Source organism: Coenobita brevimanus, chromosome 6 (genome assembly GCF_032717465.1).
Source record: "Coenobita brevimanus isolate Jiangsu-jjx chromosome 6, ASM3271746v2, whole genome shotgun sequence".
NCBI classification, from domain to species: Eukaryota; Metazoa; Arthropoda; class Malacostraca; order Decapoda; family Coenobitidae; genus Coenobita; species Coenobita brevimanus.
The window spans coordinates 54,135,448-54,162,372 of NC_136959.1; the positions used below are offsets into that span (position 1 = coordinate 54,135,448).

Sequence of the window (26,925 nt, forward strand, 5' to 3'; positions counted from 1 at the left end):
AATTCAAAATGACACAGAATCACAAAAGCGACGCCCCGCGGTATGATCCCTTGCTCCCAAGTGTCACGAAAGTGACGCCCCGCGGTTAAGGGGTTAAGAGATAGTCAGCAAGTAAAAGTCAGGGTGGAAGCTCCCACATCCCTCTTTCAAAAAGCTGAGCACCTCTACTTACCAGGGATTTCCCTCAGCTGAATAAATCTGTCTGACAGTAGTCATAAGAAAATTCCTAGAAAAATGCTGAGCAAATATTATTAGATTCAAACTGTAAGAAGTAAATTATCACAGGCCACCTCAAATGAGCTTGAAAGTGGTACTCTCTCTCTATGTACACTGTCTCCATCACTGAACATGTTTGGTTTGTGCTTAACCTGATATAGTGATGGAACCAATTATCACCCAGACATTAGATAAAGGGGCTTAAAATCATCTAAACTTGACACAAAGGTAATACACCAGAGCTACAGATAACAATTGGTGAAGTGATTAATGAAAGCTATCTCTAAAATTCCAGTCTCTCCAAATCTGATTAGAACAGTTTGGTAGTACTGCAATAATTTAAAAAGGTGTCATCAGAGTTAAGGGGCTAAAGGAGGTACAGGGGCCCTCTTTTACAGATGTCTCCTGTTAAGCCGGTGGCTCAATCGGTAGAGAGTTGGCCTGCAGTCCTGACGGACCCGGGTTCAAATCCCGCTGAGGAAGGGAACAGTTTAAGGATTTGAATTTCATAAAATCAGACTTTACTGATCTACCAGAAGACCCGCCGACATGTCGTAAAAATACCCCCGCTAATACCAATACATCAGTCCTATATAAGACAGCCCTAGCATGTATTCAGTATGGACGATGGGTGTTAGCGCCGAAGTGGTGACATGTAGAGGTGTGCGGTACGTAGGAGGACTACTGGGCCTTGAAATCAGGCTGTGAAGCCTATGCCCAGAGTCGGTCAAAAAAAAAAAAAAAAAAAAAAAAAAAAAAAAAAGCCTGAGCTGGATTCATTACTGCTCCCATGTATAGACAGAAAAATTTATCCACACACTGGATTTTATGAACTTCCAGCTACATCAAATTTTCCTCTTAACAGATCAGTCTTCCTTCCAATTAATCCAGTATGACAGGAGTTTACAGTTTATAAATAATAAAGAGAAATTGAGGAGATGGAAGGAGCACTTTGAGGATTTGTTGAATGTAGAGAGTGAGAGCAGTGTGAGTATAAGTGGTTGGGGAATGGCTGGGAGAAGAAGAGATGAGAGGAGGGAGGAAGAGATCAGTAGGTCGGAAGTAGTGGAAGCGATGAAGAAGATTAAGCTGGGAAAGGCCCCAGGAATTGATGGAGTGTGTGGTGAAATGCTTAGGTATGGGGGTGAGATTGTTGTGGAGTGGATATGGAAGTTGTGTAGATTGGCTTGGGAAGAGGGAAGGGTTCCAGAGGACTGGAAATCAGGTATAATTGTTCCTCTGTACAAAGGAAAAGGGGAGAGAGAAGTATGTGGTAACCATAGGGGTATTTGCCTTCTTAGTGTGACTGGTAAAATATATGGTAGAATACTCATTGATAGGGTTAGGCATATGACAGAGGAGCTAGTTGGAGAAGAACAAGGGGGATTTAGGAAGGGAAAAGGGTGTGTAGATCAGATATTTGTTCTAAGATGTTTAGTGGAGAAGTATCTAGAGAAGGGAAGGAAAGTGTACGCTGCCTTCATGGACTTGGAGAAAGCTTATGACAGAATAGATAGGAAAGGTATGTGGAAGGTATTAAGAATATATGGAGTGGAGGGGAAATTGCTGAGTGCTGTGAAGAGTATGTACGAGGGAGCTAGGGCTACGGTGCGAGTGGATGGTGAGCTGAGTGAGTTCTTTGATCTCAATGTGGGACTGAAACAGGGGTGTGTAATGTCTCCTTGGCTGTTTAATATATATATGGATGGGGTCGTAAAGGAGGTACAAGGTAGGGCAGTGGATGTGGGGGTGGCCTTAATGAATGAGGGTGAGATTTGGAAGCTTCCGGTGTTGCTGTTTGCTGATGATACAGTATTGTTGAGTGAAGATGAATGGGAGTTGCAAGGTTTGGTGAATGAATTTGGGACAGTGTGTAGGAGGAGGAAGCTGAAAGTTAATGTAAACAAAAGTAAAGTTATGGTGTTTGAGAGGAATGAAGTCACAGAGTGTGCAGTGAGGTTGGATGGTGAGGATATGGAGAATGTGAGTGCATTCAAGTACTTGGGTAGTGTGATGAGTAAGGATGGAACTTTGGGGGATGAAGTACGTGAAAGGGTACAGCAGGGAAGGAAGGTTGTTGGCACACTGAAAGCAGTGATGAGAAATAGGGAGGTGAGTATGGAAGTTAAGAAGTCACTGCATGATGGTATTGTGATCCCTACCCTGACGTATGGAAGCGAGGCGTGGACCTTGCAAGAGGGGAACAAGTCAAGAGTGAGAGCAGTGGAAATGAGTTACTTGAGAGGAGCATGTGGAGTGACATGGAGGGACAGGTTGACGAATGAAGAAGTGAAGGAACGTTGTGGGGTAGATGTGGATGTGGTTGAAAAGATTAGGAGAAATACACTGAGGTGGTTTGGACATGTGGAGAGGATGGAGAATGAAAGACTGACTAAGAGGGTGTATGTAGGTGAGGTGGAGGGAGGGAGAGGGAGGGGTAGACCGAGGATGAGGTGGAGGGATGGAGTTGAGAGGTGTATGAGGGAGGGGGGGGTGAGTTGGGGGGAGGGGAGTCAAATGGTGGGTGACAGAGTGACTTGGAGGCGTTTTGTCTGCGGCCACCCTTTGCGGGATTAGGGCGTCGGGCTATAGATAGATAGATAGATAGATAGGACCAGTACACCACTGTATTAAGAAGGCATGGAAAATGCTAATGTTATGATTTTAATCACAGAATTAAGTGCCATATGCTATTCAGAAGTAAATGATCTAACTTAGGGCTCACCCATGGGTCTTCTGGAGTTGACACGACATGAAAGTCTCATTATTCGTCCCTGTGAGACTGAACAATTCTCTGGTGTCTCCGAAAACCATACAGTTGGACTTTCAGTGGGGGCTTGATGTGGGGGAGGGACCTCAATTGGAGGACTCAAGATGGTGAGGTCCTCAGCTGGGGAGGTCACTACTGGGGATGACCTTGAAGGGACTTTTGAGGGAGACCCAGGTGAGGAAGACTTGTGGCTAGATTGCTTGGAAGCCAGTGATAATTTCCTGGATTGGAAGGAATGCAAGACAGGCTTTAGTGTGCATGTGTGTGTGCATACTTCAGAGAAAGAAATCAAAAGAATTACTCAATACATTGGAAAAACTTGACTGCATCCTTATACAAAATATGGAGAATAAAACCAAAAGCTGATCAACAAAATTTCCAAAAACAAGACATTACAAATGGCTAAGTCTCTTTACCTTGGCTTGGGTATGGGCCTTTCACTGTCTGAGAAGTCTGAAGTTGTGTTCAAACCAGGACTTCTGCTCCCTTCAATTCCATTTCGATTAGGTGTCTTTATAATACCTGAAGTACTTGACTGAGTGTTACTGTGTGTGGGTGAGTGTCCATATCCTGACATATGGGGTTTCTTATAATGGTGTGTTGATGTATGCGACATTGTGTGATGCTGCCTGGATGACAAATTTTGTGACTGAAGATTTGTGGGAGAACGTGCGTGTGTGGGTGAGTGCGGGTGCTCATGTAAGGAAGTGAGGGCCTGTGGACTCTGTTTGGGTCGAACTCTACTTAACACACTGTAATCCACTGTGTACTCTTGGTCTTGCTGGGTAAACTCTGCCACAATCTCCCCTGAGGAGTTAAAAGCAACTATTATTAATATATGTATATTCAAGCCAATAAGTGTAATCAAATACATGATAGCTTACATAATTCTTGTATATATCTTTTGTTGCACTCACTTTTATTTTCCATTCAATCATGCTGTCCTTTTTGTGCTCTTCCTCTTTACCCTGAAGAACAGTACCCAGTACAGTAAAAGCTCGATTAACCTAACATCCGATGCATTGGCACATCCATATAACCAGAACACAATTTCAATCCGGCAAGGGGTTGAAAATATTCAGGATACCAGCTTCTGACCCTGTTCCTTCTACTTCTTCATCTCCTGATCCAGTTCCTTCCACTTCTTCAGCTCCTAACCCAGTTCCTTCCACATCTTCAGCTCCTGACCCTGTTCCTTTCACTTCTTCAGCTCCTGATCTAGTTCCTTCCACTTCTCCTACTCTACTGTCTGAATCCTCATCTCATGATCCTGATGATCCCCTTATAATTCTTGATTAGTTCTGTACAGTACAGGATAAAGTAGTGTATGCAGCTAAGTTTTCACAATTATTTTGGCCTGTAACATTTGCAAAATTTTTCTATAAATAATTTTTGGTAATGTTTGCTGGTTTGTATTCAGTCCTGTACAGTATCTCTTGCTGTCTTTTTTGTGTAATGTAGTGTACCTGTACTATATCTTACATGTACTGTATCTACTACCGAATAATGTACTTTATGAAATAAAGTCCCAAGTTTGGTCCTATTTCATTTGTTTGACCTCCCAGAAAATTTCTAAGAGTAACATTCGGTTATCCAGAAAATTTCATATCCAGAATGGAAGAATCCCCATGCATTCCAGTTAACTGAGCTTTTACTGTACATTGCTCCACATTCTAAGTGTTCAATTTTCCATGAATTATGAATTATTCAATCACTGTTAACCTGTTGGAATCTGATGTCCAAATTTACTGAAAGGTGATGACCTTACCAGCCAATGCAGAGAGTTCCTTTGAAGCAGTACTGTGGCCCTGACTAATGCTCCACTGTCCTTCTGCCTCCCCTTCCCCTTCACTCTCACTGGTGCTCCACAGTTCACCACTACAGAGGGACTGCTGCTCCGACAATTCAGACAGCTCATCCACATCCCTAACCATGATAAATATATACATCATACATAGCAAAACCAAGCACTGAACACCTACAGTGTATGATAACCTCACTCTGATACCTGACAACTGTTATACAGCTGTGTAAATTCAAAGAATTGTATGTAAAAATCATCATCATCATCTAGTCCTGTACTACCCCATGAGGAGCGTAGGGACCCAGGGCTGGGCAATTTGGTCCTGACACTGAAGATGAGAGTGACCAGCCTTACTCATCTCTGAGTGGCATCACGTGAGCAACAGACCCCAACTTCCTCTTGGATATAAACCTGCACTGGCTCAATCCGACTAGGATGCCTTAATTACCCACTAAACTACCAGGGGCCATAATTTGGCTATATGGTTACCACCCAGCACAGTAAATGGTTTCCTGGTGTACAGGAAACCACTTGGCTTGTCACTCAGTGTAGAGTCACCCATAGATAGAAGCAAGAGGATAGAAGCAAGAGGAAAGAATGAAGGAAAGAATAACAGAAGAGGAAGGAATGAAGGAAGACAGGAAAGGGCAGTCACCCAAGAGCAGCACTACATCGAGTGAAGGGATGGTGAGTGCCCCCATAAACAAATGGACAGCATTCACAGAAATCTTTCACCATTTCAGTGACATACCTGTTGCCAACAGTGGGTTGAACTTGAGCTTCTGGATTGGGTATAAGCATAGTAACAGCATCATGAACCTCTGCTCCCACAAGGCGGCTGCGACGGAACAGCCAGTTGTCCTCCCACTGGTCACCTTCCACAACCATGTCTCCTGGGCCAATTTCACAGCTCTCACCATCAGAGTAATTGTCTGTGGGTCAAAAGACATTTGTTTATTATTTTACCCCAAAGCTGGAAGTAAGTACAAATAATTCATTCTGAAGGAAGTACACCACACCAAAAGAATGCCAAAATTATGATTCATTCACCTTCATGGCTAGATATACTGCATTTTAAAAAACTGTGGCTTACAGGTAGGGAAAGAGACTCATTACAGATGGATGACATTTCACTAGTTTCAGATCTGATATTAACAATGATCTAGGTTATACCAGTAATTCACACTACTGGTCAAAAATGTTATGACTTCATGACATCTTACCTTACAAAAGTAAAATTAATACTACAAAATGTTTACATGTATTATGGCAGACACCAATATTACACTCAGTGCTAAGCATAAATGCAGCTAACATGAATCTCTATAATATGCATCAGGACACCAGGAGAATGCTTTATCTAACATTAATGCAAATACATCTGTTAGTAATGCAAAAACTTTTATACGGTATGTAATTTGCTTTATCGTCCTTATCTATTTCTCCCCATCTTATGTAAAACCAGTGCTGGGCACCGATGACTAAAAAGTTAACTTCGATAGCAATAATCTGATAACCTCAATTATTATGCTCGATATTGATAATCCGATAATCTCAATACCTAGCTATTGGAAGTTAACGATAATCTGATAACGATAACTTTTTAAATAAAAATGTAAAAAAAAAACAAGGAAAAAAGCTTCAAAACCCATAGAAAATGCTTATTTATGCTAAATCAAAGAAAAAGTAAGCATTTTCTACAAGTTGTGCAACTTTTTTGTTTAATAACTTTTTAAATTCATATTTAAAAATGTACTGTTTTGAAACCTTTGCAATCAAACCAATACTATGAACTAAAGTTTCATAGATAATTATTATGGTGGGGACTGAAAGGTAACTCTGAAATTTCAGTACATTTATGAACCCTTAAGCCACGGGCTTGTTTTGCTTTGACTTGCAGCTCCCGCAGGCATATTTGCACTCCGACAGACTCTCTAAAAATATTTGCCAAAAATCAGTTATTAGCCCTAGAATATTAAAATCACATATACTTATGGCACATACCTTCAGCTTTCTCCTTGGGTGTTTGTTGAGCCTTCGTCGAGTACCGTAGGACTTGTGGAGACCTCTGAAGTTGGGTAACGAAGTCTCCACTTTACACTTCCCGACAACTCGTAATATGATTACCACAGCCTGATATTATCACTAGAAACACTAATCTATGATTCTCAAATAGTTTGGAATCCATACTTCCCCCCAAAAAAAACACTGTGAAAGCAATGAAAATTACGAGGGCGTATGACCATCCCACTTCCGATCGTTCGCCGCTAGTGTTGTCTATTATTAATAAAAACAGTTTATATTTCTGTTACGATATAACACTTATACATATCTACAGTCTTTATCCATAAGTTTCCTTCAGTGATAGTAGTTTATTGTCACTGTAGGGATTCAATTTCTTTCAGTAAAATACGTAGCATTCACTTTCTCGTCCTGTATACTAGCACTGACAGTGAATGTCACTTTCACCTTCACTCTCATAACTCATAGTATCCATACATGCTAGAGTGAAATTTTCACTTTCATTACTCCTAGTATATATACTCGTATTCTTATAATACCACTCATTTACATTTCTATTTACGTTCTCTACTTTATTTACATTATTTACATTTCTATTTTATTTACACTGTGTTATGCACTGTCACTTGAAGTAACTTATAAAACTATTTTCCACTGTTCACTTATATTTACATTCATTGCTGTCACTTGCTGTTTACACATTATTTACACTTTATTTACAATTCCACTTGCACTGTTTTACTCATTAAAAAGATCATAGTCACTCTCTATCAATTGTCAGCCCTTTACCCCTTTCAACACGATGTTTAGTAGGGGGTAAAGGTCACAGGGCCCTTTGCATGGGGCTATAAAGTGGCGGAAGTTTGCAGGAGCAAATCAGACATACTCCCACTTTCAAAGACGACAGTGAACTGATAGTAGTGGCCTCCTGCCACCTGGCTAGGGTGAGTGCAATACTACCAACTTCAGCCCTGTGAGACCTGCTAATATATAGCAATGAAATGATTGGCAGGAAACCAAGACAATACATAATAAATTAGGTAGTTCCAGGTGAATGTAAATATCACTTAGGCTTCTCCCTTTCCTCCTTATATGTATATTTTTTAAGAAAATAGATTATACGGCATATTTAAAGGGGAAATAAACAACGAAAATTAGCGAACGAGTGCACGTGAGGTGTTGTCAGGTGATAATTAGCCAATTCCAGGTGTATGGCACGATCACTTACCTTATTTCTTTTTTGTATATATTATTTGGTATAAGAATAGGGCATAGGGTTTATTTCAATGGACGAAATCAGTGGAAAATTCCAGGGAAGATTTACTTAGTGTAGAATACAGTGTGGTGGCCTGCAATAATTAGGTAGTTCTAGGTGAATGTAAATATCACTTAGGCTTCTCCCTTCCTTTCTTATATATATATTTTTATTAAGAAAATAGATTATACGGCATATTTCAAGGGGAAATAAACAGCGAAAATTAGCGAACGAGTGCACGTGAGGTGCTGTCAGGTGATAATTAGCCAATTCTAGGTGTATAGCACTCTCACTTACCTTATTTCTTTCTTGTATATATTATTTGGTATAAGAATAGGGCATAGGGCTTATTTCAATGGATGAAATCAGTGAAAAATTCCAGGGAAGATTTACTTAGCGTAGCCTGGCCGGGCAGGCGAGAGGATAGGGTAATGGAGGGGAGGTAGGGAGGGGAGTCAAGAATGGGGAGAAATGGCTAAATTGTCAACAATGGATGGGAGTACAGATGAGATTAGGAGTGCTGACTAGTGTTGGACATTGGCAGTACTGATAGATGATACAAGCCACCACTTCAAAGCCCGGGTGAATTCAAAATAACACAGAATCACAAAAGTGTTGCCCCGCGGTATGATCCCTTGCTCCCAAGCATCATGAAAGTGACGCCCTGCAGTTAAGGGGTTAAACTATTATGCATACTGTACAGTACAATATTTATATACAAACTCTGAATTAGCAATGAATAAACTCAAAACGTAAAAAAAAAAAAAAGTAACTACTAATTACTGACAACTAAAGATGATGAACAATAAACAACAAAGTACATCAATTATATGACCAAATATAGTTAAAACATTCCTATTACAAGAAATAGAATTAACAACAAAGAATAACAATTATACTGAAGAACCCAAAAAGAAAACATAAAATGAAAATAATTTTATTGGACAAAAAATTTAATGGACATTATCAGACAAAACAATCAAGTTATCAGAAAACTGGTCAGACAATGATTATGGAAGTTTACTCACCATCCACTCACTCAATGTAGTGCTGCTTTGGATGTCTGCCCTTTCCTCCCTTCCTTCCTCTTCTGTCTTTCTTTTCTTCATTCTGTCTATGGGTGACTTTACACTCCCTCTTCTTTCTTTCCTTCATTCTTTCCTCTTCCTTCTGCCTATGGGTGACTCTACACTGAGTGACAAGCCAAGTGGTTTCCTGTACACCAGAAAACCAGTTACTGTGCTGGGTGGTAACCGTATGACCAAATTATGGCGCCTGGTGGTGTAGTGGGTAGTTAAGGTGCTTCAACTGGATTCAGCCTGTGTAGGTTCATATCCGAGGAGTGGTTGAGGTTTGCTCAAGTAATGCCACTCAGGGATGAGTGAGGCTGGTCACTCTCATCTTAAATGTCAGGACCAACTTGCCTAGCCCCAGGTTCCTATGCTCCTCATGGGACAACATAGGATTGGGTGATGAATGGATGGGAACTTCCAATAACAGACCGATAAGAAAAGTTAACTTCAATAATTATCCGTTATTGGATTATTGCTTTAGTGCCCAACTCTGAGTAACACATAACAGCAGACAAAAGGGTTTTTCAAAACTCATTTTCGTCCAATTGGATGAAAAAATGTTTAGCATGATTACCAGTGAAGGGTCAATGTCAAAACTACCTCCCTGGTTAAGAAGAGAAGTTCTGAAACTCTACTGCACATAAAACAATATGAGAAACTGCCTTATTTATTTATTTATTTTTTCAATGCTAGGCCACACCTGGAAAAAGATGGACTGGTGCCAAGCTGATCACCAACCAAAGACAGTCTGTTAATACCCCATGCCAAACACCCACTAGTCATTCTGAAGTCTTAATACTCTCTGACTCATTGACGAGGCACTATGGGGTTGAAGAGCTGGTCAATATAACCCCTGAGTGGAACTGCCTAGCTGATATTTCCACCTTCATTAGTTGTCATGTTGGCAAACTGGAAAACCTGCCAAAGCAGGCAGTCAGGGTCTCCTTTATGAGTATTCATGACTATCTCCTGCCATCTAGGATTAGAGCTGTTAATGCAACAAGATAAGCGTGCTAGTTGCCATTGTGCTTTACACTGAACGTTCTGTGGGTGAGGGGTGGTTTATACATGTGCTAACCCTCCAGAAGATTTGTTATGATTCCCACACACATCCTTACTTTCATTCCATTCTGTTACCTTCTCTTACCTTTTTTCAGGGGGGTGGGAGGGGTGAGGAAGTGGAACACTGCAAATTAAACTGCAGTACATAAGACTGCTACAGTGTTGATGCTAGATTATGAGTGGTGCTGGTAATGCTTCATCAACAATTAATGTCCTTCATAAAGCCTATGTTGGTATGGTGAGGATGTTAGAGTATCTGGGTAATTGATATGTTTGAGGTCTGTCACTTCTGAACTGACAAAGATTCCCCTGCATATTTGTCCTCTAGCTGAAGGCTGCAGTGAAACTGACAGAGCTGGGCACCACAATCTAAAATTCAACTCCGCAATTGCAATTCCGCAACCTCTGACCCTTACCTTCTGCTACTGCAATTCCGCAATAAACTTGGAATGTGCAGTTCCGCTACCTCAATACCACAACCGTAATCCAGTTTCACAATTTTCAATACAATGTGCAAAAACAGGGGGTAAATCAATTGGTAATGTAGTGAATTACTGTATTTATAATCTATTTATGACATTAATTTCCCACAGTGACACAAAGTCACTGCAACCCTCACTACTCATTAGTGACTCCGTTCATAACTTCACTTGGGCCACTTTTCAGAGTCCTCACTGACTCAGAAGTTCAAGTTCAAAAGTTCACACTTCTGACACTTGACACTTCTTCACACCCACACGTCACTGTCAGTCTGAGTTCTCTGAGACTGAGAGCAACTCCATCTTGAGCAGGTCCATGTTCCCTTTCATGAACACCAATTGTTCAAAGTTCTCAGAGGTCAGACTTGCCCTTTTGGCCTTCATGATGTCCAACCCCAGGAAGAACAGTCCCTCACAATACTTATAACATAATGATATATGGTAATCATATCCTTTATTACAAAAATAATATTACAAGGAAAAGAAACTGCTTTTGTGCCACTCAGGAAAATCAATCTGACCAGCAGCAAAATGCAGTCCACAGAACTTAAATAGATAATTCATAAAAATATGCTTACTCTTGCGGATAATAGCCCAGTAAGACCATAAAAACAAAGTATTTTCAGTGATCACCATTACAACAGCCCTTAACCCCTAGGGTACGCAATTCTCTAGCCTCGACTACCCCCCAGGATGCAAAAACAAGCCTATTTTTCGACTTTCTCAAAGGTTAAAAGTTTTATGCCAAATTTATAGAGCTTGAGTTTACACACCTTAAAATGCAAACCCCACCCTCCTAGACCCAATAGTTACCGAGCTACGGCCCGTCAAAGTTTATAATAGTCACCCGTCATGGCCCCGGCAAGAAAGAAAATACGCCGCTCGCACCTGTTTTCTTCGCAAAAATACGTACAAAAATCACCAAAATCAATTTTTTTTTGGTGTGTACAGATGTTATAAACCACTGTAATATGCTTAGAAAAAAAAAATGGTGACAAACCCCCCAAATAAAGATGATAAATAGTAAAAATTATCCTCCCCCCCTCTCCTCTCCCCATACCTCCAATCCCCTCCCTCCCCTTCCCTTCCCTTCCTTCCCCTCCTCTCCTCTCCTCTCCTCTCCCCTCCCCTCCTCTCCCCTTTCCCCTCCCCCCTCCCCTCTCCGCTGAGCTGTCAAATCTAGCTAGGGAAAATGATCATGAACCCCCTAATAAAAATATGATAAACAGTAAACACTATCCTCCCCTCCCCATACCTCCAGTCTCCTTCCTCCCCTTCCCTTCCCTCCCCTCCTCATTCCTCCCCTTCCCTCCCCTCCCCTCCCCTCACCTAACGTCCCCTCCCCCCTTCCCTCCCCTCTGAGCTGTCAAATCTAACTAGTTTTCGTTTCATTTCGTTTTTCATGCGTCGGCATAAAATAAAATTTCTTTCTCGAATGAGTTTTGAATAAAGACAGCTAAAATAATTGTGGTGTGCATATCTGTATGCAAAGACATGAATAAATTACAGGTAATGATTCCAAAACACAAGCCATAATGCACAAAAAATACACAAAATATTCGAGGCCGGGGACGTGCTAGGGGGTGGAGGTGGGGATGGGGGGAGGTGGTGGGTGGTGGTAAGGCCAGGAGGGGGTGTATGGGGATGGAGGGATGGGAGGAGACCACCACAAGACACAAAGGAAGGGTCTCAGTGAAGTACATGGACATGGAGGGAGGGTAGGGGGGAAATACCCTCCCCCCAGATGACTGGGGGGGGGGAAATGGGGAGAGATCCACATGGGAGGGGGGGATGCATTAGGAGGGGGTGGGAGAGGTGATGGTGGTGGTAAGAATGGTGGGAGGTAGGGTAGTAACAAGGTAGTGGGGTAGACAGACGTGGCAAGAGGGAGGTGGGGGGTACACCCCCCACCGCCTGGTTACAGGCCTGGGTTCCCCCTCCGGTGTGTCCAACACTTAGTTCTGATTGGTTAGAAGCCATCGTCGCAGCTGGAGTGGAGCCAGCTGCCGCCAGTTTTTTGTGGATGTTGCACAATCGGTGTTGCTCATCCTTTTAAGAATTTGCGCAAAAAGCTCGATCAACGAGCTTAGTACTTTAGGGGTTAAGATCGTCATCAGTCAAACTACGGAACAACTGTGCATGATTAGCTATGCATGCCACAAAATTCACTGTCATGCTGGCTTATGGTATATTGTACCATATCGTTTCAAATCGTTTCTCTTGGTATCACTCATCCCTACTGCTAACTGACACAGCGATGCCTCGCCCGTCGCTGCCACTGGCTGGGCATCCTGTTCAAATTTGATATTCATGAGTCATCCTGTAGCCTGTACTAAATGAGAGTGACCGCCAGGTGGGAGGTTGTGGACAGGATTGTGATTGCAGAAGTACTTCCGCAACGCAATAAAGCAAATTTCGGAAGAGTTTGCCGCAATCACAATTCTGCAACTGAAATCATGCAGTCCACTATTTGCTGAACTTGTGGATTGCGGAAGTGACTGCGGAGGTGCCCAGCTCTGGAAACTGACTTATGTACATATGGCACGGACTGGTTACAGGATAAGGTGGATTCCCACAGCAACCTATAAAAGCAAAACATTCATTTTCTGGCACCCTTGGTTCCAGTGCAATGATGGATTATCCACTTTGCTGCACCAACTGAGGTCACATAATCATATTAAACTGAGGTCACATAATCATAATACAGGTAATAATAATAATAAAAAAAATCCATCCATCCATCCATCACCCACTCCTATGTCACCTCATGAGAAGCATGGGAACCTGGGGCTAGGCAAGTTGGTCCTGACATTTTAAGATGACAGTGACCAGCCTCACTTATCCCTGAGTGGTATAACATGAGCAAACCCTAACCACCCCTTGGATATAAACCTTCACAGGCTCAATCCAGCTGGAGCATCTTAATTACCCACTAAGCCTCCAGGTGCCAGAGTTTGGTTATATGGTTACCACCCAGCATAGTAAATGGTTTCCTGTTGTGCAGGAAACAATTTGGCTTGTCACTCAGTGTAGAGTCACCTGTGACCAGAAGGAAGAGGAAAAAAAAAGAAGGAAAGAAAGACAGAGGAGGAAGGCAGGAAAGAAGGAAGGAAGAGAGGAAAGGCCAGTCACCCAAAGGCAGCACTACACTGAGTGAGTGGAAGGTGAGTGCCCCCACCTACCACCATGAAAAAATAATAATAATGCACATCTAATCCATTACTTCAATGCCTCAAGTGTCTCTAAATCATCAAAGATTATTAGAGTCAAAATTATTTGGTAAACTGGCATTGGTGATCAGGACTGAGTCCCTGGAGTGAAGAAAAAAAAAAAAAAAAAAAGTCACTTTTTTAACCCTTTCATGTGCAGATAAGTTAATAAGTTTTCTGGGATATGACGCGCCGGCTTTTCTCCCCTTCCCCCCGCACTCCAAAAATGTGTATTCTCAGCTTATTTTCACCACCCAAACATACTTATTTTGCCACAAAACCCACATATTCCTATCTGTCGATGTTTGTTCTAAACGATAAGCAAAAACAAAAAACACACACACACATAAAAACACACTATAAGTATGTTAGGGCCGTGTGAATAAACATTCAGAAGCATGTATCTCACTTCCCAACATCATAAGTTGAATGTTTACGGATCATTCTCTACATGTTATATCATCATTGGAAAGAGAATTTTATTAGCTTTCGAATGCCAGAGGTCCCAATTTGATACGAGGTATGGTGTTCGAGTAATAAGCGAAAAAATATAACCCATTTCTGACAGACGACAGATTTTTTTATTCGGGGAGCTCTAGTTGGGCTGAAACAGGGATGTGTCATGTCTCCATGGTTGCTCAATCTGTACATGGATGGGGTAATAAATGAGGTACAAGGTAGGGTAGTGGATGCTGGAGTGGCCCTGGTGAGAGAGGATAGTGTTTGGAAACTCCCTGTACTGTTGTTTGCAGATGATACTGTGTTGTTAAATGAAGACAAAGGGGAGCTGCAAGGCTTGGTGGATGAGTTTGGGAGAGTGTGTAGGAAACGGAATCTAAAGGTGAATGTAGGGAAGAGTAAAGTGATGGTCTTTGGGAGAGGTGAAGTCAGTGAATGTACAGTGAGGTTGGATGGTGAGGAATTGGAAAATGTGAGTACATTTAAGTACTTGGGTAGTGTGATGAGTAAGGATGGAGGTTTGGAGGATGAAATGCTTGAAAGGGTACAACAAGGAAGAAAGGTTGCTGGTTCCTTGAAAGCAGTGATAAGAAACAGGGAAGTAGGCATGGAAGTGAAAAAGTTACTACATGACAGTATTGTGATACCAACTCTAACGTATGGAAGTGAAGCTTGGATGCTGTTGGAAGGACACAAGGCAAGAGTGAAAGCAGTGGAAATGAGTTATTTAAAAGGAGCCTGTGGAGTCACATGGAGAGAGAGAGGCTGACAAATGAGGATATAAAAGAGCGTTGTGGTGTGGATGTGGATGTGATAGGATACGTTAGGAGGAATACACTGAGGAGGTTTGGCCATGTGGAGAGGATGGAGGGTGAAAGACTGACGAAGAGAGTGTATGTGAGTGAGGTGGAGGGGAAGGCCGAGGATGAGATGGAGGGATGGAGTGGAGAGGTATATGAGAGAGGGGGGTGTGAGTTGGGAGCAGGGCAGTGAAATGGCGGGGGACAGGGCGACATGGAGGCGATTTGTTTGTGGCCACCCCAAACGGGAATGAGGCGTCTGGCAATAGATAGATAGATAGATAGTTAGACAGCTCTAGTGAAATCTTTTCTCACCACTGTTACGTTTCTATTTTATCATCCTATGCAGAATTTCACTGGCTTTCATTTGAGCCCAAATGGTGATCCTAGGCCTCATAGTTTTCAAGAAAAATGCAAAAAACTACGGTGCACCCACGCCGTGTCGTGACTGTAGGGCGGTTTCCTGCCTTTCTCTAAGCTACTGCACGTATTTCACCAATTCTTTATACTCTAGATATGCACACTATATTCACATGATTCACTGTCACTATTTTTTATAGTTGAATACTCACATTTGGTGCAGGGTAGAGGCAGTGTAGTTGATTAGAAACAGTAGCACAATCGTTGTTGGGCCAACGGTTGATAACAACCAGGAATGCTTCACAAACACCAAGTTTCCTATTGCAACACCAAATCTAATCACAACAGTGCCCAAACACTATACACAAGCACTACTGGTATAGTGAAATATGTTGCATGGCCGGGCCGGGGGTAAGAATGGAAATTTAAAGGGACAGAACCACGCAATACCTTCCCCACTCACAGCTCATTTGGTACTGAATAACCTGTCCGCTCTCTTGCTGGTACTGGGACCCACAGTTGCCAACTCATTACTTTTGACGAGGAGCAGGGAAACTATGACGCCTCCAAAAATGACGCCGATCGGCCAAAAGCTTTTCCTCTGATGAAGGTTTTTATGCTTTAATGACACCAAAAGTGTCAATGTGTATTGTCACAGCCAGTCCCTAATGACGACAGACGCCTCATCGTATACGAAGGGGTTAATGTGGTAAAAAAAAACTTGATATTAAAGAGAACATGCTGAAGTATGGGTACATCTAACATACAGTAACCATCACTTGTACTTTGTTAATTATGTTGTTAAGGTCCTGCATTTTTGTGTAGTACTGAAAAAAAAAAAACATGAATTTTTCATTTCCATCACAGATACTTTTTAGCATGATGAAATTAGCATAATTAAGGGTATGGGTATTCTAATTTTTAAGTCAATGTGTACAACAGTCACATCAGGGTGTTTTTCAAGGTTCAAATTCCAGGGAAGACTCTATACAAAAATGCAGCCTGACTTATGTTTATGCTTCACACCACCACGGACACCTGGGCTTTTCTCAAAATGGCACAGCTGGGGTAAAATGCAGGCAAAATAAGCCAAGAACTACAGAAAACTGAAAGATCACAACCATCAACATCAGTGTAAACAGTAGTGAGTGAGCACATGGCACATACATCATCATCTACGGTCACCCAGTAAACAAGCATGGCAGTCACAATAACTTAAAATGTTCTCTCATAATTGTGGCCTTATACAAGGTGCCAGAAAATCAATGATGTATCTGTACTGGTAGGCAGTAAGGTGCTGTTCTTATACTTATCTTAATTCATCCTTACATACTAAGGAGTTGGGATTTTGGTCACCAAGGTGCTGCATATGGCAAATGAGACAATTTTTTGGTCAGAAAGACTAAAGAAAGTGCCTACTTTCATTCAGGTGGCAATGGCTGAGAGGAAGCTGGTTTCTTGGTGGGGCAATCAATTCAAATGGTTAGTTGCATTACATCTAGTGCTCTGCCACTGAGCTACTGAGGCTAGTTGTACTCAGTGGTGTGTATGAAGGCCACCATCCATTGCATGGGCCAGACAAGTTCTGTTTTTGAGGGTGGGAGCCCCTGCAGGAGGAACCCCTGATGCAGTATGAAGGCTCAAGAGATGATGTTTACACCACACAAGTATTGTAGGGAGTCTTCTGGTACAAGACTGCAAAATCTGTTGATGAATGGTGGTAGAACATTTCACTTGAACTGCTAGGTCAGTGAAGAGATTATCGCCATTTCCATAACTGCAGAGACTGGAGACAGATTGTAAGTCCAAAAGTAAAATAATACCATTGGGTTCTGGCCCTGAATTACTGAGTTACCACTGCTTCTAAAACAACTTGTTTAATTTCAAATATGTATAACCAAAATTCTGCTAGTTCAGTTGATGGCTCTGTTCCAAGGCTGCAAGAGGAGAGGGACTGTGTTCTTACAAAGGCAGAGGTGAAAGCACCATGGCTGGTCTGTCCATTGTTGCACTTTCAGGAGGACTTTCCTTTGATAATGGTGTATCTTGGAGCTCACCTGTGAAAGCAAACCTGGGGTGGAAAGAGACTATAATATGTCCACCTGTCATAGTCAAATGACACAGCATCTCCAAGGTTAGACAAGCTCACACGTGAGGAAACAAGTCCCCTGGTGGAGGATCAGATCTCTTGGTCTAGTAGCTGAAAATCTGACGGGGTGTTTAGCAGGATAAATATTATTTCATTACTGGGAAATGGCAACCATTTGTTTTCTTGGGCAGTGGTCTAGTGTTAAATTTACTACGAATGCTATACAGTATTTTGAGGTACACAACATGCCTCTGCTGTTGGCACAAAAAAAAATAAATAAATAAAATAAATAAAATAAACCACTTAATAACTACAGCAGCAGTCACCCACCATTTCTGTTATTTTTCCACAGAATATCAAGCCCCAACATACTGGTTCTTACTCATACCCTGGACCTAGCTTATCACTGAATGATAATGATGAGCTATGAAGCACATTTACTCACCCTGCACAATATCTGCCCCAAGTTCAGGGAAGGACACACGCCTTGCCACAACGCTGTTGGGGTCAGGCAGTGCCACACTCAAGCCTGACACAAGAGCATCCTCTGCTACCTCTGAGTGCCGTATGACTTGCCGCTGCTGCCTTGTGCTCCTTGGATCACCTGAATCATCTGCCGAATCCTCTGAGGAGGCGGAGTCAATGTGGTGGTGATGTGTTGTTACCTCCTCTATGTGCTCCTCAATCTGTACAAGATACCTTTTATTTTCTTCCTTGAAAGTCTTTCAGCAAACCTCCTGCTCAAAGTTTTAAAAAATTTCAGTATCTTGTTTTATGTACCACTACATTTACTCAAGGTACTGCTACCTGTAAGTGGCTCTACAATGAATGATGAGCTATATTATCTTCTACACTCCAGGACACCACTTATTAGGATGGGTGGTCACCATATAACCAATCCCTGGGGTAAGAGAGAAATATTTTCCTCAGGTACCAGCATGCTTAACAGGTAGAAAGGGAGAGCAAGGTGTGCATTAGTAAACCCCCATCATATCTTACTCCATAGTGAACATTCCCGAAGCCCTCATATTTGGAATCTGTGCCTTCCTAAGGCCCTGGAAAATAAGCAGTCTCAATATGCAGTGAGAAATCTAACAGTGTGAATGATGCAGTTGTTGCTCCTGTGGTCCCAGGCTGATCTGAACATGAACCTGCTTGACTGCAGTCCACCATCCTTTGTACAAGGGATATGGAGGAAGTTGAGTACTGCTTACACAACTAAGCCACTCTGCTGTCTGCTTATGCCACTGCCACCAAATGAAGGTACTCGAGGATGTTGAGGTATGATGTAACTGCACTACTGTATATGAGACAAAGCTGAAATGGAAATGAAGTGGATGAATGGGAAGGTATGACTGACATAAATCTAAATAAGAACACATGTAGGCTAAGAAAAGAGGGAGTTATTTGGGAGTTGAACAGTGAATGACACAGAGTGATGAGAGATTTTAAATGTAACACATGATGTGCATATATGCTGCTGTTGTAGTCCTAAGCTCATTTGAGAGCAATCCTGGAAGACTAGTTTGAAGATGCTCTTCTCCAGCAGTCCACCATTGTCTTTTGGGGGTCAAGGAGGGAACTGATGGCTTGTTATACTGTATAACTGGGCAGCTCCAATCCCCGGTTATATCAGTGACACCAAAAGAAGCATCCCTCTCCAGCACCAGTGCACTGACCAATGTATATGTACAGTTGCCTCATGATATTCATCTCCCTTTGTGATAACTCTGACATATACAGTAAAATCTCAAATTACAACAGCTTAGAATTCAATGAATCAAATTTCAATGCATTTTGGAGTGGTCTGCCTACCTTACTTTTTTATGCAAATTCACGAATTTCAATGCTCTCAGGGCCAGACTCCAACCAAAACAAGCAAAGATATGTTTGATGCAAACCAAAATGCTAGAAGTGAAGGAAAATTATAAGAGAAAGTATTAACTTATCCTAATGTCGAATGTAACATGTGCTCTCAGGGTCAGACTCCAAGCAAAGATAATATTTTTGATGCGAATCAAAATGCTAGAAGTGAAGGAAAATTATAAGAAAATGTATGAGCCTAACCATATGTGGACATGCATTTCACTGCAATTTAGTTGTATGTATTTTCTTTGTATTTTCGTCACAACTTACCTGTTTCAAAATGGCATGCAAAAGTGGTTCTTTGGGTAGCAGTGGTGATGTACGAGAGCAGCCTGGCACCTCTAAATCTTTGCAGCCAAAGGAGAAATGGCAGTACAGGAAAGGGCAGAAACACACCAAGTATACACTTGCTGACAGTATGGCAATACAGTGCAGAACTACAGTTACTTAACCACAATTATAATTCATACAGTTTATATGGGGTGTGGGCAAAAAATCATGATTTTAGGTAGTTAGGTTTGGAGGCCCCGGACCCAAACTAATTTTTCCCATAAGAAGTTCAGTTTAAATTTCGATGTTTTGAATTTAGATGCGGTTTTTGGGTGCATATGTCCATCGATATTTGAGATTTTACTGTATATGGGAGAGTTACTGTGCTAGAACAACTGTAGGAATGAACAGATATGTCTTTCTGCATGGTTCACACAGTGTGCTCTCTGTTATTCACTTATTGAGCACTGCAATGCTGGCACATGTACGACACAAACCACAGAGAGGGAGGGGAATGCTTGAAGACAACTGTACCTTATAATGAGGTGTGACAAAAAACAGTGTCTTGGAATCCACTAGAGTGATATTACAAATGCCCAAGAGTTGCAAGGGGTTTGTGATGGGAGACCTAAATAGAAAAGCTGATACTACCCCTGTGAATTATGTAATTGGCTGTACTGAAGTGCCATGGGAGAACAATAATGGACCTCAACTGAAGGACTTGTGTCAGGAAAGGTTATACATAAGTAACTTGTTTATTAAACAAAAAGATGCCCAAAACTATATACAGTAATGGGAAATGGGAGAGACTATTAAATGGAGCCTGACTAACTATGCTCTTATAAAAGGAAAGATGACTGGGAGTGTTATTAACATGAGTGTGGAGAAAGGACAATGCAAAAGGTTATCTGACCATATAACTGAGAAATGGAAGGTGGAACTGAATGGGCTGTTGTGGATAAAGGCAAGAAAAGTACTCAAGGTGAAAGACTGAAAGTGATAAAATAAACAAAACAATGGCAGCTGAATATGAGCTTATGGTAGTAGATGAGTTATAGTTACTGAATTAGGGGCAAACAGTTCAGAAAACCTATCAAGTACACAGGGATAGTGCTTGGTTAGAGTGTCCTAATGGTAGCAACTGATAAGAAAAGTACAGTATGGTGTGAAAAAAAAAAAAAAAAAAAAAAAAAGAAAGAAAGAAAAGAAAAAAAAGAAAAAGAAAAAAAGAAAAAAAAAGTTAAGATGAATTTATGAAAGGGGTTCAAATGAAGGGAGGGAATATACTGGGAGCAAGAAACACCTAGAGACAGAGAAAGAGAAAGAGGTAACTCATGATGTATGAGAAAAATGAACATAAAATACTATGAATATATGAGTTTACCAAAACTATTTTAGAAAGAGGTATGAAAATGTAGAAATGAGTTTGAAAAAATGAAAATGTGAGGGATGAGACTGGAAGAATACTAACACTTGGAGGAAGAATAAAAAAACAAATAAAAGAATAGAGAAAGACTGAGAGACCAAAGCAGTGGAAAACACGAAGTTTTGGTGGTGCACAAAGAAGGCATAATATATATATTTGAGCATGTGACACAGGAGAAAGTGAAAAATGCTGTGGAAGCTGAAGAAAAGGAAGGTAACGAGTATCAGTATATGCAGAGATGATTAAATGTAGTGGGGAGACCGGAATGAAAAAGAGCTGAAAATAAGATAGACACATTGAATGAGTGAAGGTGTACCAGTGAGCAGAAGAAGACTATGACTGTGCCACAGTGCTAAAGTGAGTGAAAAAATTATCACGGTATACCAATAAGTCTGCTGAAAGCTGTAGGAATGGTATAGGGAAAATGAATGAAAGAAAAGGTAAGGAATACTGAATATCAGTATGTCTTGAAAGTGATGAAGAGAATGATTTTTGGGGAGCTGGAAACACGTAAATTAACTATATATATGTATATATAAAGTCACTACTCGTTATACAATGGGGTTACGTCAGGTCATACCTTAACGTATAACGCTTTTATCATAAATTGGGAGATTGAAACACATTATACAAGGGGGGTTACATCAACTCAGCTTCCCAAAGTCACCTACCCAAGACTGAAACAAAAATGACAACCCACCTTAATCACTTCCTGTGTCAGTCCAAGTCGTCTCCAAGACCAAAACAAACACTATCACACCAATACAGGCAGCATTACTCACGTACAGTAAATCGTTGCAACAACACAACAATCACACTTGCATAATGTTGGCCTGGTGCTGCACAATGTATAGGCCTACTGTAGCATAATGCTTGGCTGAGGTATGACGATCGCAAGGAGGCACACGTGAATGAGTGGAAAAGACAGGGCTTTGAAGGGGTGGTGGGGACAGCAACTGAATCAAAACAATGCTCTGCACGCTGGGGCCACCATCTTGCCTGAGACAAGCAACTGTCGCCTTGCGTGTGCCTGGCGCTTTGTACGAAATTTTTCGAGAGCAATATTGTTATGGGGGAAATTCATCACAAATCGGATTTTGGGGTGGAACTTTTCTGTTATCGCTGTAGTGAATTATCGTATACCGAAGCAACGTATAACGAGTAGTGACTGTATATAGGCATACCCCGGTTTAACGATCTAATTGGCTAGGTAAAACTCCATCGTTAGGCGGGGTATTGTATATCAAAGTACTTTTAACATGTACAGTATTTCAATGTGGACTGTTTACCAGCCTTTGGTTTCCCCCTAAACCAAGTCCAAAACCCACCTAGATGAGCCTAAAAACAGGTTTAAAGGCAATCTAAATGGCCTAACAGCTGTCAAGGAAGCTAACCTAATTCTAACACCTGTAAATAACTCACTAAAACCAACAAATCAAATCTGACAATCGTCAAATATAAGTCTGGAAAAAATCAAGCTTAGTACACTCTACCCCAAAATGACAATGTTCATCCCACCTATGGCTAAAACACATTAATCAAAGTCTAAGAACAGTTTATAAATCAACCTAAACACACAATTTTAGTCTAAAAGATCATCAAATCGGTAAGAAAAATCAAAACCCATCATTAAACTGGGGTTTGGCCATCGTTAGGTGGGAGTATGGTGCAATTTCTACCCCCAATGTTAAGCCGGGGTATCGCATCTAGGGGTATCGTATATAGAGGTATTACTGTATACAGTAGGTACCCACAGTATGCGAGTTCAGTGTACGCAATCCTCACTGTACGCGAGGACCTACTCTTTTCCGAATTTTAGTGTATTTTTTAATAGTACTTGAACTGAACTCATTGTAGGTGAGACAGCAGCGAAGTGTGGCCCAAATCCAGAGTTTACCCTGAGCACGTGACATTGCCACCCCAAGATGCACCAACCACCAGTGATGGAGAGTGGAGACTTGTCAATGATGGAACTCAGCCGGGTACTGTGTGCCCTAGATAAATTCAAGGAAGAATTCAAGAACATCGAACACTGTCAGTTGTGAGTGGAGGAAGTGATGACTTCACTCTGAAGGGTTTATGAACGAAGTGAGTGCATTAGCTGGTGAAAGTGTTGAAAGTGCTGGTGACAAGAGTGGTATGATTGGTGGTATGGCGGGTGGTGCAGGTGCACGATAGGGTTCCGTGAAAATGCGTCATCAGACAATAATTAACTTGTTTCTTCCTCGCTGTAGTCGCCTTTGAATACATATTCTAGTGTCACCCATAGTTGTCTTCATTAATGACAGCGAATTGTCGTTATTGTTGTCATGGCGAATTGACTTGACGGCGAATTTTCCCTAAACCCACGCGACGTGCCTCACCCTGCCTCAGATCCCCTTCTTACATCCACTAAGCCTGTTGTCCTCTTGGATTAAGGTGAGCAGCCATATTCTTCTTGGTTAAGCCATATCCTTGTTAATTTAGTAAAGCCATAATCTTGTTGGTTTACTTTATCTTAGGTAATATGTCTTAGATAGTTTCCCTGTACAGTACAATACTTAGGTCTGAAAGGAGTCTCAAGGGTTGCCCGTGAAGGGGGGTGCCGCCCATATGTAATTTTTCCCATAAGTTTATGTATTCACAGTACACGAATTCCTAGTACGCGACGTCTTCTGCCGCCCATATACTCGTGTACTATGGGTACCTACTGAGTATAAATATATATATATATATATATATATATATATATATATATATATATATATCTGCCACTCTCCCGGTGATGCCTCAGCAAAATGCCTAGAACCACTGTCTGACTCCTTCTTCATTTCTGCAACATTTACGGCCTACCCTCTAACTTTCTCTCTGTTGAACATCACCTCTCCTCCTCTAAACCTCACCTTCTCTTCCTGACAGAGACTCAGATGTCTGAGGCAACTGGCAGGAAACTCTTTCCACTTACTTTCTCTATACAGTACATCCTTCAACTCTGCGAATTTTAACTTTGCAATTCACCAATTTTGTGAGGTAGTTTCAAAAGTCATGTAGAGTATTTTTTAAAATTTATGAACTTTGCGAGCAACCATACACTTTGCAAGGTCGAGTGGTGGAAGAGTTGTCTTCCTGCACTACTCTGCCATGTGGAGTAGTGACGTCATGGTTCACTGGGCGTACTGCGTCTCCTAGTTAAGTGGTCTGCAGCCCCGCCATGTTTGTTTGCACCTGTTCCTAACCAAGGTCACTGACACTCACAATTTCGTGGTGCTCCTCGCAATAACCCAGCATTCTAACCTTGCACGAGTGTTATCATGGCGCCAATGGGTAAGAAGAACAAGACAATAAGTTTGGAGACCAAATTGAAAAAGATTGAAAGGAAAAAGGCAGGTAAAGGTAACTCTGCTATTGGTCGAGAGTTTGGTGTTGGTGAATTGACAGTGAGAATTATTTTAAAGAACAGTGAACAAGTCAAGCAAGCAGAAGAGAACTATAGGGGTGCTCAATTTGATGGCAGAATAGTGATGGTATGATAGTGATGACGTAGGCCCCGCGGGGCCACAGTAGCTGTACCCAAGCCTCGCCCCGCCACCAGTCCCGTACACCACGCCAGTCTTCACATCAGTGTAAATGCATTTTTGTTTTTATGTTTCTTACCTATGATATTTTCTTATTAATATTACAGTACAGTACATCAGTTCATATTTGTTTCATTTATCATCGTAAAATTAAGAGGTAGAGTCGAGAGAAAGAGTGGGAAAAAGTGCTTACCTTGGGGTGATGTCGACCAATTTGCCTATAATTCATATACAGTATTTGTTTCAATTCTGAGAATTCTGATTTTGCGAGAGTTTTTGTCGACCACATTCTCACAAAATTGGAGGAAGGACTGTACAGTACTCATTTCAATGCCAAAGGTGGCTGTTGTGTATATGTACGCAACGACTTATCTTGCTCTCATGTTCCTGAACTTGCTTCTTCTGAATTCTCTACTCTCTAGCTTCAGCTTTCCTGTCATTCTCTGACTAAATATATTTGCACTGTTTATTTATCTCCTAATTCTAATGACCATGAAAAATTCTTCGACTATCTTACTTCTACGATGGAACACATCCTATCCACTTCTCCTTTCTCTGAAATCTCCATTCTAGGAGATTTCAATGTTCACCACCACCTTTGGCTCTCCTCTCCTTTCACTGATCCACCTGGTGAACAAATATACATCTTTTCTATCCTTAATGACCTAGAGCAGCTTGTACAGCACCCTACCCATATCCCTGACTGCCTTGGAGAGAGCTCCGACATACTTGACCTCTTCCTTACAACTAATCCTTCTGCTTACCCTGTTAATCTTTCCTCTCCACTAAGGCTCCTCCGATCACAACCTTATTACCTTGACCTGTCCTATTGCTCTGGTATGGCCAGTGGACCCTCCAAAGAAATGTTCACTGTGGCACTTTGGAGCTGCAGACTGGGAATCCCTTAGGCAGTACTTCTTTGATTTTCCATGGAATCATTATTGCTTCCATAGCCAGGAGCCATCTGAGTGCGCTTTGTATATTATGGAGGTTATTCTCTCAGGCATGGAAGCATACATTCCCTTCTCATATTCTTTGACTAATGCAAGAAAGCCTAGGTTTAATCACGTTTGTTCTAATGTCATCCGCAACAAGGAGAAGGGCTATGACAGGTACCAGAGCCAACTCACCCCTGAATCACATCTTGTTTATGTTTCTGCCCAGAATCGTTCTAAGTCTGTTCTTTGCTCTGCAAAAAATAATTTCATCCGTACTAAATGCTCTCAACTCTCCAACTCGAATGCTTCCCACTCTTCTGGCACCTTGCCAAAAACCTTTCTAACAACTTTACCTCATCATCCTTCCCTCCTCTTTTCTACTCTGATGGCTCTGTAGCTATTTCTTCTACTGATAAAGCAGATCTCTTCGCTCAGACTTTCTCCTCCAATTCCACCTTAGATGATTCTGGTGCTGTTCCCCCATCACTTCCCCCCTCTGACTTCCTCATGGCTGACATTAAAATTTCTTTGGCTGATGTTATTTTCTGCCATCATTGGCCTTAATACTAACAAGGCATATGGGCCTGATGGAGTCCCTCCTGTTGTCCTCGAGAACTGTGCTTCTGTGCTTACACCCTGCCTAGGTAAACTCTTTCGCCTTTGTCTGTCAACTTGTACCTTTCCTTCCTGCTGGAAATTTGCTCTCATTCAGCCAGTGCCAAAGAAGGGTGACCATTCCCAACCCTCTAACTATCGTCCAATTGCTTTAACATCCTGTGTCTCAAAGGTTTTCAGGTCAATTCTTAACAGAAAAATTTCAAAGCACCTTTCCTATCTCAACCTTCTTTCTGATCGTCAGTATGGGATCCATCAGGGACGCTCCACTGGCGATCTTCTCACCTACCATTCACACTCCAGGTCATCCTCCTTTCAGGACTTCGACGAAAGCTTTGCCATTGCACTTTACATCTCAAAGGCTTTCAATCGAGTCTCGCATAAATCTGTAATTTCCAACCAGCCTTCTTACGGTTTCTATCCTTCTATCTGTGGCTTCTCTACAGCTTCCTTTCTTATTGTTCTATAGCCGCTGTTGAAGACGGCAATCGTTCTTCTCCTAGATCTATCAACAGTGGTGTTCCTCAGGGTTCTGTCCTATCACCATCTCTCTTCCTTTTATTCATCAATGACCTAAGCTGTACATCTAACCCTATCCACTCATACGCTGATGATTCCACCCTCCATATTTCCATTCAGTTCCCGCAACGTCCATCTC

At 41.6% G+C, this 26,925-nt stretch overlaps 1 protein-coding gene across 1 annotated transcript in view; it reads right to left on the reverse strand.

Moving 5' to 3' along the window:
* LOC145401265 (uncharacterized) overlaps positions 1–26,925 on the reverse strand; it is a 308,557-nt gene that overhangs the window by 205,121 nt on the left and 76,511 nt on the right. The window contains exons 10-14 of the mRNA XM_080273595.1: positions 18,044–18,284; positions 5,542–5,722; positions 4,755–4,912; positions 3,403–3,793; positions 2,942–3,207 (exon numbers count right to left, since the gene is read on the reverse strand). Coding sequence (XP_080129721.1) covers positions 2,942–3,207; positions 3,403–3,793; positions 4,755–4,912; positions 5,542–5,722; positions 18,044–18,284 — 1,237 coding nt within the window. The remainder of the gene's footprint in view (positions 1–2,941; positions 3,208–3,402; positions 3,794–4,754; positions 4,913–5,541; positions 5,723–18,043; positions 18,285–26,925) is intronic.